This window comes from Thunnus thynnus, chromosome 7, assembly GCF_963924715.1.
Source record: "Thunnus thynnus chromosome 7, fThuThy2.1, whole genome shotgun sequence".
Taxonomy (NCBI): domain Eukaryota; kingdom Metazoa; phylum Chordata; class Actinopteri; order Scombriformes; family Scombridae; genus Thunnus; species Thunnus thynnus.
The window spans coordinates 3,304,723-3,323,573 of record NC_089523.1 but is presented as its reverse complement, the minus strand read 5'-3'; the positions used below and the strand labels follow the sequence as shown (position 1 = coordinate 3,323,573).

The 18,851-nt window shown below is 39.7% G+C and overlaps 1 protein-coding gene and 1 long non-coding RNA gene across 2 annotated transcripts in view; one reads left to right on the top strand and one right to left on the bottom strand.

Annotated features, from left to right (window-relative positions):
• LOC137185601 (uncharacterized) overlaps window positions 1–1,558 on the top strand; it is an 8,224-nt gene extending 6,666 nt beyond the window's left edge. Inside the window, exon 2 of the long non-coding RNA XR_010928891.1 lies at window positions 1–1,558. This exon is cut by the window's left edge and continues 2,085 nt beyond it. This is a non-coding gene — a long non-coding RNA (uncharacterized lncRNA).
• Window positions 1,559–2,321: 763 nt separating this feature from the next.
• bcas3 (BCAS3 microtubule associated cell migration factor) overlaps window positions 2,322–18,851 on the bottom strand; it is a 362,195-nt gene continuing 345,665 nt past the window's right edge. The window contains exon 24 of the mRNA XM_067593816.1: window positions 2,322–4,018. Within this exon, the coding sequence (XP_067449917.1) occupies window positions 3,870–4,018 (149 nt within the window). The 3' untranslated portion in view covers window positions 2,322–3,869. The remainder of the gene's footprint in view (window positions 4,019–18,851) is intronic.

Sequence of the window (18,851 nt, the reverse complement as noted above, 5' to 3'; positions counted from 1 at the left end):
AAAGCTGTTTTCTTATTGTGAATGAGTGTAAATACACGAAAATCTACATTTGTTAGTAATTATAATTACATGTCAGTGAACACAACTGATTTTCCTTTTCAACTTAACTTTCCATATTGTGCAGTCTAACATTACATATGCACCAAAATGCCAAGTTATATGATAAAACTGCAATTTGTTTGTTCACTCTAACAAAAAAGGTTTGATATTTAGAATTTAAATTCCACAATTTCCTAAAAATAAAAAAGGTTCGTAGCCTGATCTATATGGTAAATTATTCTAGAATTGTACATGTCAGTAGTAATAAAGAATGATAGGTGAGATATGAAAATTATAGCATTGTTTTGAACTTCTTCTCCAGTCTCAACAGCAGGGGAGCATGGTTTATCATGACATAGCAGCAATTTGCTGAAAAAACCATATGCTAGAAATCTCCAAAGTGATGTCACCTGCTTATTTGCATTTGGATGTACTTACCTCAGTGCTCCTGGTCATGTTGTGAATGGGTGCACAACACACAGTTTGGATAAGAAAAGCAAGCAGCACAATTATACGCATCAACATCAACAGTGTTGTTAGTGTAACAAACGAGCATATAGTATTCCCTCAGGTCCAACAGCATGATGAGATCTTTCTGCTTGTTGCTTTTTAGAGATGAAGTCAGCAGGAGGTCTGAAAATCTGGTAAAGTCACTAAATTGGAAATAATGGAGGAAAGAAAAGCTCAAAATAATTACAAAACAACCTAGTCGCACTAGCTATGTTGAGTGAATGATGGCTCACTTTTTTCACCGTGCAGCCCTCATGAACCACAGTGATTTCAATGAATGGACCAGTCTTCTTACTTTACCCTTCAGGCTGCTGACCTGCTGTCACCCAACATACTGTTAACATGGGGCCAATGATCATTAAGCTGCTAGCATCACAGTGTATAGATAAGTCCAACCTTTTTAATCATTTCTGCTTGCTAACCAAGCTAATGCTAATATTTTATCACACTTCCCCAATTTGACTCAAATTCAAGTGCATCAGTTTGTCCTGAGATGATTATGAAGTGCTGAGTTTGCTGTCATGTTCATGTGATGTCTCTTAAACTGCCTCTCCTGCTTCAATCTACTTGGACTCAACATCCAGTGACATCCACTGCACTTTTACAAGCAGGAGAATAGACATAAAAACTTCTGTTTTAAAATTTGCTGCATTTACATTGAAGGCAGCTGAAGCTCTCATCCAGAGAGAGTTGAATGGATAAGCAGGGATTTACGGTTTGTTTCGGTTATTGTAACAGAACACATGACTTTCTGAGTTCACTGTGTTACTGCTAGAACACACTGCGGCTCGCTTGTTCAGTATTTTAGAATTTATTCCCAAAATGAACAGTGTCCTGATTAAACATGCAAATTCATTTTAAACTGATGTGATGTGTGTCAGATTGAAGGTTTTGAGCGTGTGTATCCTCATTAAATACAAACCATATTGTTAATTAGCACAGATATTAAACACTGTAAAAAGTTTGTAAAAACATGTTGGAAAAAAAATAAAAAGGTTTTAAATGAAAACTGTAGTTTTCCTTTTGTGCTTGTTGCATAATGCTGAACTCTGCTCTGCATGAAGTGGCAGCGACACATCCTGCCAGCTGGAGCTTATTTCGACTTTATTCATAAGGGAGTTTTGCGTATAAGCCTAAATAAACACATTTTGTAATGGTTCAGTTTTTTATGTATTCATTCTGTCCTCTGACTCATACTGTGACAGATTTTTTTATATTAATTTTATGTATAATTGAGAATATGGGTATACTGTTTTTAGTTTAAAAAGCATGTTTTAGATATTGATGTTGTAGTAAGTTATATATTCAATTATTCTGCAAATTTCTTTCTGGCCATCTCTCTTAAGTTTGTATAAATTCCATGGTAGCTGGGCAAAGACTCTTTTTTAATTTTATGACTAGTAGCTTATGAACACATCAATCAGCTGAAATAAAGCATAGAAGGAATAATCCACCACTAATCTAATTTAAATGAGTATAAATGGTTTCAGTTCAACATTTTACTTCCTCTTTTAAAAAAATCTTTGTATGAGACTTTTAGGATTTGAAGTTTTGTTCTGATTAGCAAAGAAACAAACATGCCCTCTCCTTCCTCCACTCTGTCAGAACAAAGAGCCAGAGTCGCCCATAAAAAGTCCCTTTAACAACACTTTACTGCCTGTTAAAAAATATGGTACTAATTACCAGTGGTACTATTTGCTGATGGTCACCGCCGTGGTTGAAATCTGAACGGCACAATTAGGAGCAATCAGAGTTAGAAAAAAGACAAACAGTTCCATTTCCTCAAGTTTTATTATGTTTCTCTTGCATGAATGCTGGGAAAAGAAGTCAGTATTTTACAAATAAAATCCTACTGTCAACAACAAGCATTTGCTCTGAATTAAGACGAGTGGATTCATGCCCTCATTCAGTGACCGAGCAGCATCAGGCCTTCATGACAAGCAGCCAGTCCAACAAACACTCAGACATGTGGGATTGTACACTACTTTTATCTATTTTATATCTTCTCTAAGGTGACTCTTTGTAAATAGTGCATATTATTTTTCACCAGCTCAAACATTCTGCGTAGCATAAAGTAACAGGCAAATTGTGTTTATTAGAGGAATTTCTGATTATCAAAGTCAGTCTTCTTCACGCTGGGAAAAGCTAGTACAGTTAAGGAAAATACATTTTTCAGTTTAGAGATCTTAACTAGACACAGGAAAAAGATTTTGGTCAAAAGTTGCTAATGTACAAAATACAGCATGACGGCTACATAAGCCTCTATTACTCCGCTCAATTAAAATTTACTATCTGGAAAGGCCGAGTGGGGAATATATCTAAATGATTTCAGAAACATATCTCAATTACACTGTAAACATCTAAATTACTTCAGCAACGTAGTAATAGTGTCATCTCATTACTGCATCTTTTGTCAAATGTAATTATGTGAAAATCAAAGGCATGAAAGGACCAAATTAAATCAAAAACATTTAGAGAGAGGCCATGAGAGCAGCAACACACACACACACACACACACACGGAGGGAAAAGGAGCTGCTACACGTCACTGACTGGAATAAACATTTTTCCTCTTGTCGGCGCTCCCTTTCTTATGGCTCATTCAGACAATAGGCACACTGTAAAACTTCAAACGCACACGCGAAGACTGCAGACAGGAGAGGATGGCTGGTTTCCAACAACGTTTGTGTCAACTGGCATCTGAGAGGTGATTTAACACAACCTAACAAAGCAGGGTTAGACTGAAGTCTGGGACTGATACTGGTCTCTTACGAAATATCATTTTTTGAAAATAAAGGAAATTCTCTCCGATCACAGCCGTGTCAAAACAGTGAAACTGCAGTTTATCTGCACTTTTTAGATTTGGTTAATTGCTGTTAACTGTAAACAACGTTAGTTTGGTTTACAGTGAATTTGTCCAGGTGTTTTCAACCTGACATGAAGGCAATTTCAGGGTAAACGCTAAATAATTCTCTTTTTTTGGAATGATTTGGACATTAAAATGGTCAAATTGAAAATTATTGGCAATCTGCACAAACTTTAGCCATAAAAATATCAGCCTTCAAATCCAACTCAAGACATAAAATACTAATACTGTATGTATCTGGGATCACACTGATTTGTGACTAGATGTATGAGAACAAATAACACACACTGTACACAGAAACACAAATCCTAGACACGATTTGGTTTCAGTTCAACACATCAGTGTGTCACAGTGTGATGCTGTGTGTGGACAGATGAGGGGGGTGGGGGGGGCAGGCGGGCAGGCGTGCGGGTGGGCTGGACGGCGGTGGTTCTTGCTGAAGGAGAGGTGGGACTCTAGGGGAAGTTGGTGGGGAAGAGGCTGAGTGGCTGGCTCTCGTTGGTGGGCAGAGGGGAGCGGTAGCCCTCGAAGTTGCGCGGGATGCTGCCGCTGGTGGAACCCGAGCTGTTACTGAGGGTCTCGATGCTGCCCTCCCTCTGCAGCTCTGCAGGGTGAGAGACACACACACAGACAGACGGAGAGAGAGAGAGAGAGAGAATGTTGAATTAGATTCATCAGGTGATATCACAGGCCGATATGACAAATGTCAGTGTTTTGTGTATACTTGTTCTGACTTATTTCTTTGTACACATTGGAGTTACAGTACTTTACTTTTCCCTCATGATAAAAAGAGAAGAAACCCTCACTGTTGGGTATCAGGTGTATCCAAAACTGTCAAGTACTGACAGCTGTCAGCAAATGCTCTGTCAGGTCTCCTCTACATATTCTTTGATCGTTGATCATTCATTTCTGCATATTGTTGTATGACTGCTTTCATTAAGACAACAATGTATGTAACTCAGTGTAATGTCAATATTTTAAAAATTGCTCATTTTATTTTTTTACCTTTACATTCCACTGAGTTTTGAACACTCCTGTGTGTAAAGATATGCTCCAGACATGTAAGACATATAAAAATACTCAGCTTTGAATAATAATTCCCACTAAAAAGTTAATTACCCTAAGAAATTCTTGATTCAGAGTGTCAAAAAGTGCACAGCAGCAGAAAGCAAATAACAAAACGACTGGATTACTAGATGTAGAGGACAGTACAGATGCAGCATCAAACATAACTTCATGAGAAGAATGATGGAGGTAAATGTGGTGCCAGGAATTTTCCTTCTCGTTTGATCAAGAATTACCAATCAGGTCAATATAGAGCCGACATCTGTCTGTACGTCAAACACAGGATTAACCCACAGCATCAGTGGGCATCACTTATAACCTGACCGCCTCTCCCAGCATGCTCTGGGTGACACACAGTATTTCTCTGACATGTCACGCTGCTCCACATCCCAGCATCCCTCTCTGTGGACTGACCAAGCTGCTCTAGTGAGGATCTCTCCATAAGGAACCTATTACTGTTATTACATGCTGTAAACCATATCCATCGATATGTGGACAGAATGGCGTGCGTGTAAGTGGCAGCACGGTATTAAGACTGTGATGCATGTAGTGTACTCTGACGTCCATCAGGCGTCTAGCTGGATTTAATGTGTTGGTGCTGCCTGGCTGCTCTGATGACAGTGCTCGGCGCCCCGTTAATGTGCAGCAGTGTACATCCATGACGAAGTGTGACTGTCATCAGGAAATGGAGAGCAGGGTTTGATAATGTATGTACATGAGAACAAATGTGCACATGGAACCTGTGTTCATGTAGGTTTGTAGAACAAAGATTATCAAACGTTTTCATTTGACTGAGCTTTAGCCACACTGGGAGCCACATCCGGGCCACAGGCTGATATCTGGTATGACTAAAGGCTGGAACATGCCTCTTCAGGTAGGGGAGGAGGTCGTTTATGTGTCTCATACTTTAACAGTTGTACATACAACTTCTACAACATTTATATTTTTTTCCTTCTGTGTTTCAAACTCGCCTCCTGACAAGAGTTGGATCTGACCAATCAGATTACAATTCTATCCAAAATCACCAAAGATTTAAATTTTTGGCATTTTTCACATTTTATGTATTCAGTTACCTGTTCAATTGTAGTTTCTGTAAATGTTATCTCCCTACATGAAGGTCTAAATAATGTTTTAAAGCATTCTCCACACAGGACATGTTAGCTATGACCCCTGCTAAGAGTCATACAAGGGACAGGATATATTTTGTGATATTTATTGGTGAACAAATGTGGAATTACCTCCATGTCTCCTGGGAGGACATGTGAGCTAAAATCACAAAATACTATCACAATACTCTGCACTAAAACTGGAAGCCGTCATAAATACAGCACCAAAATAAAATCTGAGATACTGCCTGTAATCTGCTCTGACCTAAAGTTTTCTTCTGGTATCAGTTTAAAACAGTTTCCACTGCTGGAGTTTTTACTGCGCCAGAATATCGAGCAATGAATTCTTTTTGCTGTTAGAGGTGACGTGGAACTGCACACTGCTGTCAGTCAAAAAGTTACTGCACAACACAGCAGTGACCTTGAGATGAACAGGAGGCCTAATTAGCTTAAGAGTCTTTTCAAATTCATGGAGCACTGACATAAAACCACAGCGAGTGTTTAATAGGTCCTGCAGATGTTCAGACGCTAATATGGATACTCTCTTTGTCATGGTGGGTATGCAGGAAGCGGAGCTTCTTACTTTAGCTCAGGAAACCTAATACAAACCACACTGTTATTATCCCGGCTAACACGCAATGTGCCACTCTGCGGTGTTATCCCAGCCCGCCAGCCCCCCTCCCACCCTCTGGTTTAATTCCCCAACACTACACAGGGCAGAAATGCTACAGTAATTCCAGGGCAAGGTGAGGACTGCTGTTTCACACCGCTCTGAGTTCAGATACAGTTATAGGGAGTTATGAGGACAGTACTGCTATTTTATTGGATGAGATTGCTAATAGAATGCTAATAGTTGTTAATAATTATTTTAACCAGCAAATTCCACAATCTGTCAAGAATAAAAACTGTAAAAGAGAATTTAGATTTTGACTCTAGTGCTCTCCACGTATAGGCAACTACATTAGAAACTATAATAGAAATGTGTCACATATACCATATACTGAAATATCAATGAGCAGGATATGCAAACATACCATCAATGTCTGGACTTGGTTGATTAAGTGAAAACTCTCCTTTTTCCTCATTTTTTAATTTACAAGTTTAGGTTTGCTCATTTTTTTGTTAGGTTTACTCATTTTGTTTTTTTTTTTTGGAATACATAATGTATATAACAATGTTTTCTCTGATTATGTATTGTTATTTATACATCTATTTATCATATCATGTGTGTGTTTAAATTCTAGATATTCTTTTATATGTTATAGATTTGGGTGGTGGTGGGGGAGAACAGTGTGGGACAATACAATACACATGTTGATATATGGCTATGTAGTATTGTCTTGCTGCACCTGCTGAGTGTGCATATTTACAAGAAGTAGTAAAACAAAAACAGCACAGACTGGCCAATATCATTAAATTGAATGTGTAGTCTAGTTAATTTTAGTAGTTAATAGTTAACTTAATAGTTAATTTAATGTCTGTCTCACACATTCATGTATATCAACTATCGCAGCACACACACATGCTGAGGTTTATCTGTAAGAATATGGGTCATCTGTAATGATATCATTTTTCCAGTCGCCGTTCCAGGCAAGCAGAGGCAAGTGCTGGAGACACTGAGACAGAGCCTCACCTCGGCAGTGCTGCATTGCCGCTGCTCGCCAACTCCTCACCTCAGTGCCAGCAACTCCCGATGTGACACCCAGGGGTCTTTCAGGAGGACCCGGGGGATCTCTAGCAAAATGCTGCAATGCTTGTTTCTAGCAATTAATAACTCAGTGATTCCTAAGCTGCTTCTTCTTCTTGTCACTAAAATTCGATACCTCCTTCCCAACTCTTTTTCACTCTTACATAACAGCCGTCTTACTTCCTGCCACACTGCCCATAACTGCCAGCCACTTGCCCCTCCAGCTAGCCTTTTTGCCAACCACTAGCCCAGCTGGATCTGCACTGTTGCTGTGTTATTGTAGGAGCTGTAAGCTGCTGAACACCCCAGTAAAGCCCTAAAGGCCCTTTCTAGTGCTGCCTAATCCACCTCATTGTGTGACGCCTACCAGCTATTCAACAAGTCTTAACCTCTCACGCCCCCGACACAATCCCCCAGCGCTCTAATGTTGGGGATCTTTTCCTCTGGGGCTGATGTCACTAGGTAAAGTAATATGGTTATTTACAAGGTGGTTTTGTCCAACGTGATGTGTAGATAATGCCGTTCTGGAGGGAGGCCAATGAAGAAATGGAAACTACTGTAAAGTTTGACTGATATGGGCTTTTAGAGGACGGCTGATCTGAGCCGGTTGATAAATATTTTGTGCTAATATATAGTGGCTTATCTTTAAAAGTGCCATTTCCAATGCCAAAAATTATATGCATTAGAAATTTAAAAGCTGATAGCAGCATGTTAAATGTGTCTATTTGGATGTAATATGCAGTGTTTTCTCCAGAGCTGTGCTCTTATAACGGGGAAAAAGCCTCTCAAATAGCACTTCGACCATTATCAGACACTAAAATAAAATGTTCTTGACCGAGAAAGCTGTCTCCAGATATCGGCACGTGTATAGCTTAATCTTGGGAGTCATTGTGTTACTGGAGTTGAGTCTGTGCAGCCGCTGGGACTGGAGCTGTGTTCTGGGTCGACACCAGTGGCCAGACTTCAAAAGAAAGTGCAAGTCAACACAAGATACAGAGTCGAAAAAGCTATCAGTAAAACAGCAACGGATGCCACAGCTGGAGATAACAGAGGAGGTTTTTCAGGCCAGAGTTGAAGGGGAAGGGGGTTCTTGGCAGTGTTGAACACGGAGGAAAATTTTACTTTTTGGAGACATGTGATCACACAATCCAACAGAGACGGAGTACACATATAACAACACAGCGGCAAGTTAATACCTCATCAGCCTATCGGATATCCAGAAGGAATAGTCAGAAATGGTCCAGTCTGCACCCTCGGCTGTGAACAGGCTTTAATCCTCTTATACTCTCACACAAACACACGCAGACTCCAGCATACACACTTCCATTTTCATACAAACACACAGGCTAAATCTACTCTCAAATGTATAACAAATACTGTAGATGTAACTTAAAAATTCACAGGCACATCATTTTGTCTTACTCACACCTTTTTCTAAACTTAAAGGGAAATTTACGTTTGTTACAATTTGGGTTTTATTTTTGTAGCTATGGCCATCATTTCATCCTGTTGTGATAACACTGTACTCACCGACGCTGATATCTGGCAACATGGCAACATTGGTATAACAAAGTCCGTGAGGGAAAGAAACACAAGCAGTCAGACAATCGGAGAGGTTGCATACAAACAAAGGAGATGGAAGACTAATGGATTTGGTCAGTGGTCCCACAGACCAATCATCAACAAAGAGTGGCGTGCAGTCGGTGCAGCTGCAGACCGCGATGAGTCCAGAGGCACGCACCGACCACAGTTACGTAATTGTGGAAGTTCGCGGGCGTGTGTTTGTAAAGCCCAGCATGAGAAGCATGCATTGGGCTTGACTGCTCGTTTCTTGTTCTGTCAAAGTTATTTTTAGCAATGTCAATGCATTACTAGATCTCAGCGATTCAGCTAATGAGGTGTATAAAACCAGAATTCAAAGTTTACTCTAAACCTGAGTCCAAAAAGTTTCAGTTTATTTCTATGGCATGACGTCTGACAGCATCAGTGGCTACACCTGAACGTAGGGTAAAAATCCTGCTGACATAGTTTTCTTATGTCTGTATCACACTATCTCCTGAATCTTTCAATGAAGGCTTTGTTTCTTTGGCGTGTATTGATAGACTTGACACCATGAATCAGACAACTGGACCCTCACTGTTGGACAGTCTATCCTCAAAGACATGCATGGTGTTGCGTTCAGTTGTGAGCATGAAAAGTGACAGAAGTAGTTGTGTGAGAAAGAGAGCTTGAGAACGAAATTTGAACTCAGTCTACTTTCACACCTCTGCATACCTGGCCATCCATCACATCACTGCGTAAAGTAGACATGATTGTTGGATTGTCTGTTTTGGGAAGTTTCAAAAATTGTCAGACATAGCTAGCCCAAATCCAACGTCACAGTTAATGTTGGGGCAGGGGGATTCAGACACTGTTTGATGATCCGACGAGCACTTAATTTGAGGCATGCTGAGGTTCTAATCTGAACAAACCTTAGACCTGACCATTGGCCTACCCTGAACCTCATCCAATTAATGGTCAAGACACTATCAAAATAAGTTAACACAGATTATCATTTTACAGTTACCTTAAGAAAACTTTCTTAATTCTAAATCTGAGTCCCAATAAACTTTACCTGATTTTAAATATTAACCCTACCCCCAGGCCAAAACCCTAACCTACAACTTTGCAGAAGTAAGAACTGTCATAACGTTCAACGAATTTGTCTTGTCTTTCTATCTTTATGAGGACATAAGCCCTCACAAATATAGATATACAGTGTAGGAACACCCACACCCACCCACACACACACACACACAGAGCTACATATGCAGAGCACTTCCTGTGGGCCCGACTGGCGGTGTGTCGGAGTGTGTCATGTTCGCGTTGTGGTGAGACTAGACTCACTGTGGTGAGGAAAGAGGAAGGAATCAAAGAGAACACAAAGGAGCTCTTAATCAGGAGGTCTGTGCCAACCGGGCCAGGTAGAGTCCCATCCTTCAGTCCATCCTCTCCCTCTGTCCATCTCTGTCCCTCTCTCCTCCTGAGAGGCTGGGATGGGGGCAGTAACCCATGGCGATAGTATACTTATCCCAGCTGATTGTTTTTGTGTTTTAACTTTAATCTCACCGTTGGCCCCAGCTGGCTCTGATTAGTGCTCTCACGTCACATTCCAACCCCCAACGGTCTCTCTCTCACACACACACGCACACTCACACACACATGCACACACGTACGCACGCACACGTACACACACACTGCAGCTATCCTTGTTAGAACATTGCATTGACTTCCATTTATTGTGGATGGCCAAACCCAAACCTGAACCCTAACCCGGACCTCAGAAATGACGTTTTTCCTCATTAGGACTGGTCCCGACAAGGTCGCTGTTTATACCGAAAAAGGCCCCAGTGAGGTAACAAAAATGTGCACACACCTTTGAACCACATTTGGGTTCCTTCTGGCTGACACTGGCATCTCTAAAATGAACCCACCAACAGCCAGTGTTTGTGCGGATTTAGTCAGTACTATCAAATCAATGGTCAAGTCAGTTTTGACCTTTATAATGAACAAAAGGAAAGTAAAAGTGCATTGAAAAATAAAAATTAAAAAAGCAGACATTTGGTAGAAGCTTATGTCCAGGGCAACTTTTTTCCAGGCATATATGGAGAGAAAGTTTGGGTTCAGCGTCTTCCTTAAGGACACTTTTTCATCATGAAAAAAACACTTGGGGTACTACAAATCTACATTGAAACCCTGGAAGATAGATTTGTACATACTTAGCAGATGACATCCTCTTGTTTTTAGGTGTGCATAACTAGTGCGTTTGCTGTATTGGTGTTTTTTTAACACATTTTTTATTGAAAAAAATGATTTTCTAGCAGGATACATGGTGATAATGTATCTACCAAGTCCACTGGCATTTTTAGGGGTCCGGACCGTCTTATTCAAGATGGTGACGGTGCTTCCTGCCAGTTATGTCCTTACCTGCAGTGATGATGGTTAATTTCTGTGCAGTGACATCTCTACCTGTGAAGATGTTTCAAATGTAAATATTTTCTGGAAATTTTTATCTCCCAACATTATGGTATAAATGCTGTTTCAATACGTTCTCCATACTGCCACATACAGTATGCAATTGTGGTAGAGAATATACTAAATACCTTTACTTCATCTGTATCAAAATTCATCAAAATAAGTCCAACTTTTGGATTTAGATTATTTTAGACAATAAATTAGCCTCAAAACCCAACATTTGTAACATATGTAATCATAGTATGTAGAATGCCAAATAACAAGTGTACTGTAGTTGTTACTTAAGTCTTTCATTTATAGCACTGAAATGTAAAACTAATGTTTTACACATGAAAGCATGTGCATCATCAATATGTGAGCCCTCGCTCAGCACAATCCTTAGAAAGCTGTCCAGTTGGACGACTGAGCTCACATTAGTGGGAAAGCTCATTAACATCTACCGGAGATCATCCTGATGGACTGTGAAAAGCCTGGCTTAACACACCCTCCTGTGTAAAAGACAGCGCACATTAATGCGGCTGGAGACACACACACCACATACATATCAGGATGAGTGACATAGTGGTACAGGGTTCAAATGGAGCCACATGCTGGATGTTGAAATCTCTTCCTTTTTATGCACTTTTATGCAACACTAGGGACTAGTCTGGATCACACTTGATGAATCGCTCATTCTTATCTATCATTCATATTTGCCTGTAAAGTGGGAGTACTGATTAAAGGTATTGGTGTTTAAGCTTGATAACGCTGAAGTCCTGAGTTCTTCGACACCTTATTTCATCTTTCTTTTCTGTATCTTTCCCAACTACTCAAAGAGATGCTTTAAGCACCTTTAAAAACACTAACAGTGTCCAGCCCACATACCGGCAAGTCCACTGAGAATGCATGTCGGCCTCATGCTTGAACTCCACGGGGTAAACCACAGCCAGCAGCTATTCCCATGAATCATGATACTCAACAGGTTGCGTGATTAAGGAACAAATGAAAAAGAAAGTAAGTGATTCATGGGGCTAATTCAGGCCCCTGAGCTGGGACTTTCTCCTCGTCTTCTCTGACCGTATATTCTTAGCTACACAAGCTCCATATACACAGCTGACCACAACTTTCCCAGCGGTTGCTCATTAGAGTGTGTTATAAGGGGTGCCAACAACAGGCTGGGACACTCCCGACACTCTATGTGGGCCGCTTTGAATTAGGGCTCAAATGAAAACCTAGTGGTGACCCAGGCTTTGACTGCTACTTACCGAGAGCAGACTGACAGCTGCCTCACCACTGGACACTGTATGGAACTGCTTTTATAGGCCGACTGCTGTTCTCAGACGTGGGCCAAAAGAGAGCAACAACAAAACCAGGCTGGTCTATCAAATGAGTACCATGAACAGCAAATATGGAAAATAATGTTGTATTGAGTATGTTCAGCTGAATTTGCAGATTCAGCAAACACACACAGAACTAACCACAAGTAATTCAACTGCGGCTTTGGGTTTTATTTTTGTATAGGTTGGGTGGCGTCTTTGTTCGTGGTGACAAACACTCATGCAACAAACACACAAGCTTAGATGATCACACTAGTTGAAAACAAACCTCCAAGATAGTCAAATTTATTCTGAAGGGAACCCAAAGACGAATGGTGAAATCTTTGTGTATTACCTACTGCTGGGTGCACTCATGGTTTTTGGGGGATTATAAATTAAGTTTTAAGTTACAAGACATTACAGGTACGCTTTCAATTTTGCCTCCAAATAAAGTGGTAGCGAATCAAATTCAACTGTTGGCTTGTTTTCAGCCTGTCTGATCATCTGACTGCTCATTTTTGTTGCCCTGTTTGATTTATTTGTAGCATTGTCGCTGCATTAAGAGATCATTGCAATTACTTTGGTGAGTATACTTTAACATAACTGATAAAACTGATGAGTGGAGCGATGAAAATAAAACTACAAAGTTGTAATAAACTCTGAGTTTTCCTTTAATATGCCGAATAAGTTTTGTTAAGGACTTTCAAAACCTTTCGGTTGATAATTACATGTAGAAAGTGATTTGTAGTTATTTTAAATGTTGCCATGTTATCAATCACATCTTCCTCTTTAAGTTCATGGTTTGTCTGTTTGAATCCTTTAGCCTGAATTCATTTTCAATCACTTTTTTGACCAGACTCTACATAAATATGTAGATACAGTTAATTGGTGGAAGTGACATTATAGGTTTTGGTGAAAGATTCTAGCACACATACATAGACTTGTGTAATGGATGCCTATACATCTGAAGCACAAGGTGCTGGATATACAATGTATATACTGTCCATAGAGGTCAGGAGGGCTCACACGATGGTTTAATGAGTGTGAAAATGATGTGGATCATATGCTATGGCCTCTACAGTCACCAGATCTCAACCCAAATGAATACCTAAGCGATGTGTTAGACAGCATTCACTGCCACCATCATCAAAACAATAGATGAGGGAATATCTTTTGGTAAATCACTCCAGTAGAATTCAACAGAATCTATAACAAAGAGCGCTGGTGACTCATAGTGAAACTACACTTTACAAAGACACTTGATGTTGTTTTTTTCTTGAATTTCTCACCCATGTGTATCTCGTTTAAGCAGTAGCTGCCTCTGTTACCTTTCTTAGGGCAGGGCGAGGTTTGGGGAAATTCTACATACTCTTTTATACAAATGTCAAAAAGTGTTTGGGGCTCACGTAAGCATCTTAAAAAGACAGTGCACCAACAGTAAGCACATTCAAATGTTTCTACTTGCATAAGCACTTCACAAGCAAACAACTGTCTATGGTGGATAACAGATCCCGGCTTCTGAAATATTCTAACCTGAACACACAAACACATGCACATGCTCACATACAGGTCTGATGTCCTTTGACAGGCATGTTGGGAGACCCCTGTCAATGGTTTTGGACAGGAGGGCTAGTCTCAGCTGAAAGAGGTTGCTGGTGTTGGTATCCACTGAGGAAACTGATGGACAGCACAGCGCCAGGAGGCTGTCGCTCATCATCACATCACAGATCTGACCAGCCCCACAACTATGCCAAGGTAAGGCCAGATTAGCAGGCTGCTGCTGAACACTGTTTGTGTGTGTGTGTGTGTGTGTGTGTGTGTGTGTGTGTGTGTGTGTGATGTGGTCTAGGGTAAGGAATAGGTTCACATTTTCTCAAGTCTATTTGAATACAATGCTCACATGCCCATATGTACATTTAGAAATACATTTGGTCGCTTTAATTGTTCCATACTGGCTCTGATTACAATTTCAATGGAAGAGAGGGCTGAAGCCTCATCTCAGCTTTAGCCAAACTATTGCATAAAGTACTCTTAATTCATGTAAGATTCCAAATTTGTACATTTTTACATCAGAAAATCTCCAAATACAAAGTATTCAGCATATACCCCAAAAGTGCTTTTTAGTTTTGATAGAGTAAACCTGCTAGAAATGACATTGGAAGGTTAAATGGCCAATGAAACCTAAAGTATACTACTAATATCAACTACTTCTAAAATATATTCATCCAGTTTTGTTGGAATATCATCAAATGCTATAACCAGTTCAAGCCAAGGACGAGCATGTGACACATTTGAAGTGTCATTAAAAAGATACATTCTTTTCAAACAAAATAACTATGCCTATTGTTTTCTGTGTAAGAGCACATACCGGCAGTATTGATGTGTTCATCAAGGGTTGACACTTCTCAAGATGGGGCACTGACCTATTTCCCAGCATCAATACGCAATAAATCTCTCCTTATTCCCTGCATTGGCACATCCCGGCTACTGCACCTCGACTAGTTCTTCTGTCTGTGTGTGTTCAAGTCCCCAAATGCATTCATTCTGCAAAACTACATACTGATGGAAGCAACTGTTTCTCAGCATCAGTTGCATCAGAGTTAGATGAAACACACACATTTACTCACAAACACACACACACACGTCTCTGTGATGCTTTTCTCAGAACAAGTGTGAAACAAGAACAGCAGCAAATGAAAGCAAACTCATGTTGGACTACAGAACTAGTAAGAAGAAGGACAAGGCTCCATTAAGCACAACACCAATGTAGTATGGGTACTAGTGTACAGGTTAACCCTGAGAGACACACAAACACATACTGTACACGTACACACACACACACACACACACACACACACACACACACACACACACACACACACACACACACACACACACACACACACACACACACACACACACACACACACACACACAGTCAACGAAGGAGTCAGCAAAGGGTCAAAAGGGGAAAAGTGCAGTTGTTCTCTATAAAGGAGCTGTCTTTTGAAAGGCTGCTTGTGGACAAGAAGCTGGATACAAAGAGGAGCCTCCATTACATATGGATTGCCTTTATATACAGTAGAAAAGCTGTTTTTCAAGGGGCCAAATCTATCATTCTTGGGTTTGAATAAACAGCAAGTTCGTTGTTGGGTAGAAAAAGGTCAGCTTTTAACCTGGGGTTTGACCTTTAAGAAGCATGATTTCCTTTATCTGCTTTCATGTGAAGCACTTGCTCTTTCTTTGAACAGGTTAGATGCGGGTCAAGAGAGCAGAGGATAGAAGGTTTACACTGGGAAACAGCAAGCCAATGATGCAGTGGTATACGCAGGGTATGACATAAACACCCACCAATTTGCCAAATGTGAGTAAAAATTATTTAATATGGGTACTGCCATCAAGTTATCAGACAACTAGGTGCATGCTGATAGTTTTTAAAGGTGCAATTACAATGTTCCCCCCAGAACCCCCTGAAAAACTCAAATATTAAAGTTATTACAGAGATTTTTCAAGTTTGACTGCGGAAGCTACACAATGGACAGAAATATACTCTCTATACTTTTTAAACACCTATACCATTCACAGCGGCACGTGACGAACCAACCAACCATTATATAAAGGAATCATATCTGCAGTTACTGACTCTGTACAACAAGAGTTTTTTTTTCCAATTTAAGTAAAAAAAGCAAAAATAAAAACACATTTAGGTTGTGTTTCATTTTCCTTAAGTCATTAATAAGACTGTATTCAGTTACATTTTTACACTATAATAATCATAAATAAAATGTACTGATACCAGTGCAGTTTGTAGTTTATGGATAATAGTGAAATTACATTATATTGACATATTTTTTTTATTTCTACCTATTTCTACCTACCTAACTATGTTGAAACTGTTGCACTGACAAATATTTTGGTTTACTTTCTGAAAAACATTTGGTTTATAGAAAGTCAGAGTGGATGGTTCCTTTAAATCTTGTCCCTTTATCTGCTGATCCATAATGTTTATTTCAAGCTCTAGGCACACATATACAAGAAATACACAAGAGTTTCATGATGCACTACTTTTCAAAGGAGAAACAAAAGTACACGGACTGCACTTATATAGCACTTTTCTACCTCAACAGTCAAAGCGATTACTTCTCTACAGCAGATATACACGAGCAGATAAATAATAACTCCAGTCTTGAAATGTCAGTACATGGATACTGTATTTTCAAAAGCTCCTCCAGGATTTTAAACTGTATTCATAATTTAATGACAAAATGAAGAGAATAAGTTTAAATTGCAGGCTGTAATCCACTTCATCAAACCATCCAAAGGCTTTTCTGGGTCAAAAACTTCTTAACAGGAAAACAGAACATACACAAACCAATCAAGGCTTGAAATAGCAATCGATGTAGAAGGAAGCTCTTGCTATCTTGTGTGATCTTCCTCTCAAATTACTGTCAGTCTGCACCAGAAGATTATTGTGCTCATCATTAGGATCATTTTGGCTCATTTCCTAATTACAGAATTAGACATCCTTGTATTGCTTTTGTTTGCATTTGAGTGACTTGGAGTGGAAAAGAGATAACATTATCTCTATAGCATCAACATGAAGCAGATGCTTTTCATACATCAGCTCTAATTGTTTTAATGTGGCATAATCATGGCTGAGCTTTCATGTTGTACATGTGGCCGCACAGATCCTCAATGTACAGCAAGCCTTGTTATCATATCAGTCTGCATGAGTACAAACACAAAGTACATGATATCACCACTTCATTCTCTGTCGTCAGGTTACATCTTACTGGAGTTTGATTGATATACTTACTTTGACCGTGTTAGCCTTTCACTTAAAATCAATGCTGCCCACCTTCCTCTCATGGAGGAGAGGATATGATCGTATTTAACTGCCTCACCCTGCCTTCACACTGGGAAAGCAAAGTTAGTTTCAATTCTAAAAGCTGTTGTGAATTTTCTAACATTATAGAGATGTTAATGCACTTCAAAGAACTGAATCATGCTAGGTATCCAATCATTACAATTACTACCACCTTAAAGTTACAGTGAAACTCAAGTTAGAATGTCTTTAGCTTCTTTACTGTGACATATTCCACAGTGAGATGAAATATGTGGACAGTGTACAATTACAAGAGGGATTTAAACTGAATCCTTCAGATTTGATTGGACTGCTAAAAGACAGCGAATACAGCGTGATACAGAGCTGTAGGGGACTGCTGGCTTCCATGCACACCTCCCTCACGTGTTGTTAGATCAGGAGGAGGATGAGGGTGAAATAAGTAAATTAGACCTCAGCCACATTCTTGGAAATTAAAATAAAAGTTTTTGCCCACTGATGCCCAACACACACTTCCCCCTTTCATACATCTCTGCTACTGTAGCTACTACGACCCACAAAGCAGTCGAGTGTGGATTAATATGATGGGTGCAGTTAGCTCATCACCCAAATCACATTTGATTGGATACATTTTTGTTCACCAACCTATGAAAACTTTTACACAAAGATGTTATTGATCTAAAAATACTCAAAAATTATTTTTAAAAAAACCACATTTTTGATAACTAAACAATTACACAGGGACACAGGATTAGAACTGGAAAAATGTGTTTTATATTTCACTGTGTGTTTATGTTCCTGGGAAACTGCTACTTCCTGCTTTTCTGCCAGCCTTCTTAAGTCCAACAGCCTTCTCTCTGTGTACATATGTATCATATCATCCGTCTCCTTTATAGGTCAACTGTTCTTTCACTGATGCTAAGCTGTTCATTGTTTCACTTAAATCTCACTTCTTTTGTAACAGTGATCATGGATCATATCAGTGTTCTGCATCATCTATCCTGGTCATAAGTACATATGTTTGAAAAGTAAACTGCAGGCTGCTTTGTCATACAGTAGCTTGTAAAATAAATGTTGCCCAGCAGCTGACACTCAAATTTCAGATGTTGGAGCTGCACACATAAACAGCCACACCAGCACAGACCACTCTTAGAAAGTAAAACGTTGGAAGTTCAAAGAGTTAAAAGCAAAAGAAGATTTTTTTTCATTTCAGAACTTGTCCACTGACCCATCTCCTTCCATCTTCTCCTGTAACTTCCTCTCTAACTAATTTCTTAAAGTAAGGCCTGATATATACTGTATACATATATACATACACACACTCACATATGTCCATGGTTAGACAGTCTGTTGACAGGAAGTTCCAATGTTGTGGAAGGCTGGCCTGGCTCAGCTCAGCTGCCTCTCCATTATGTATCCTATCACTT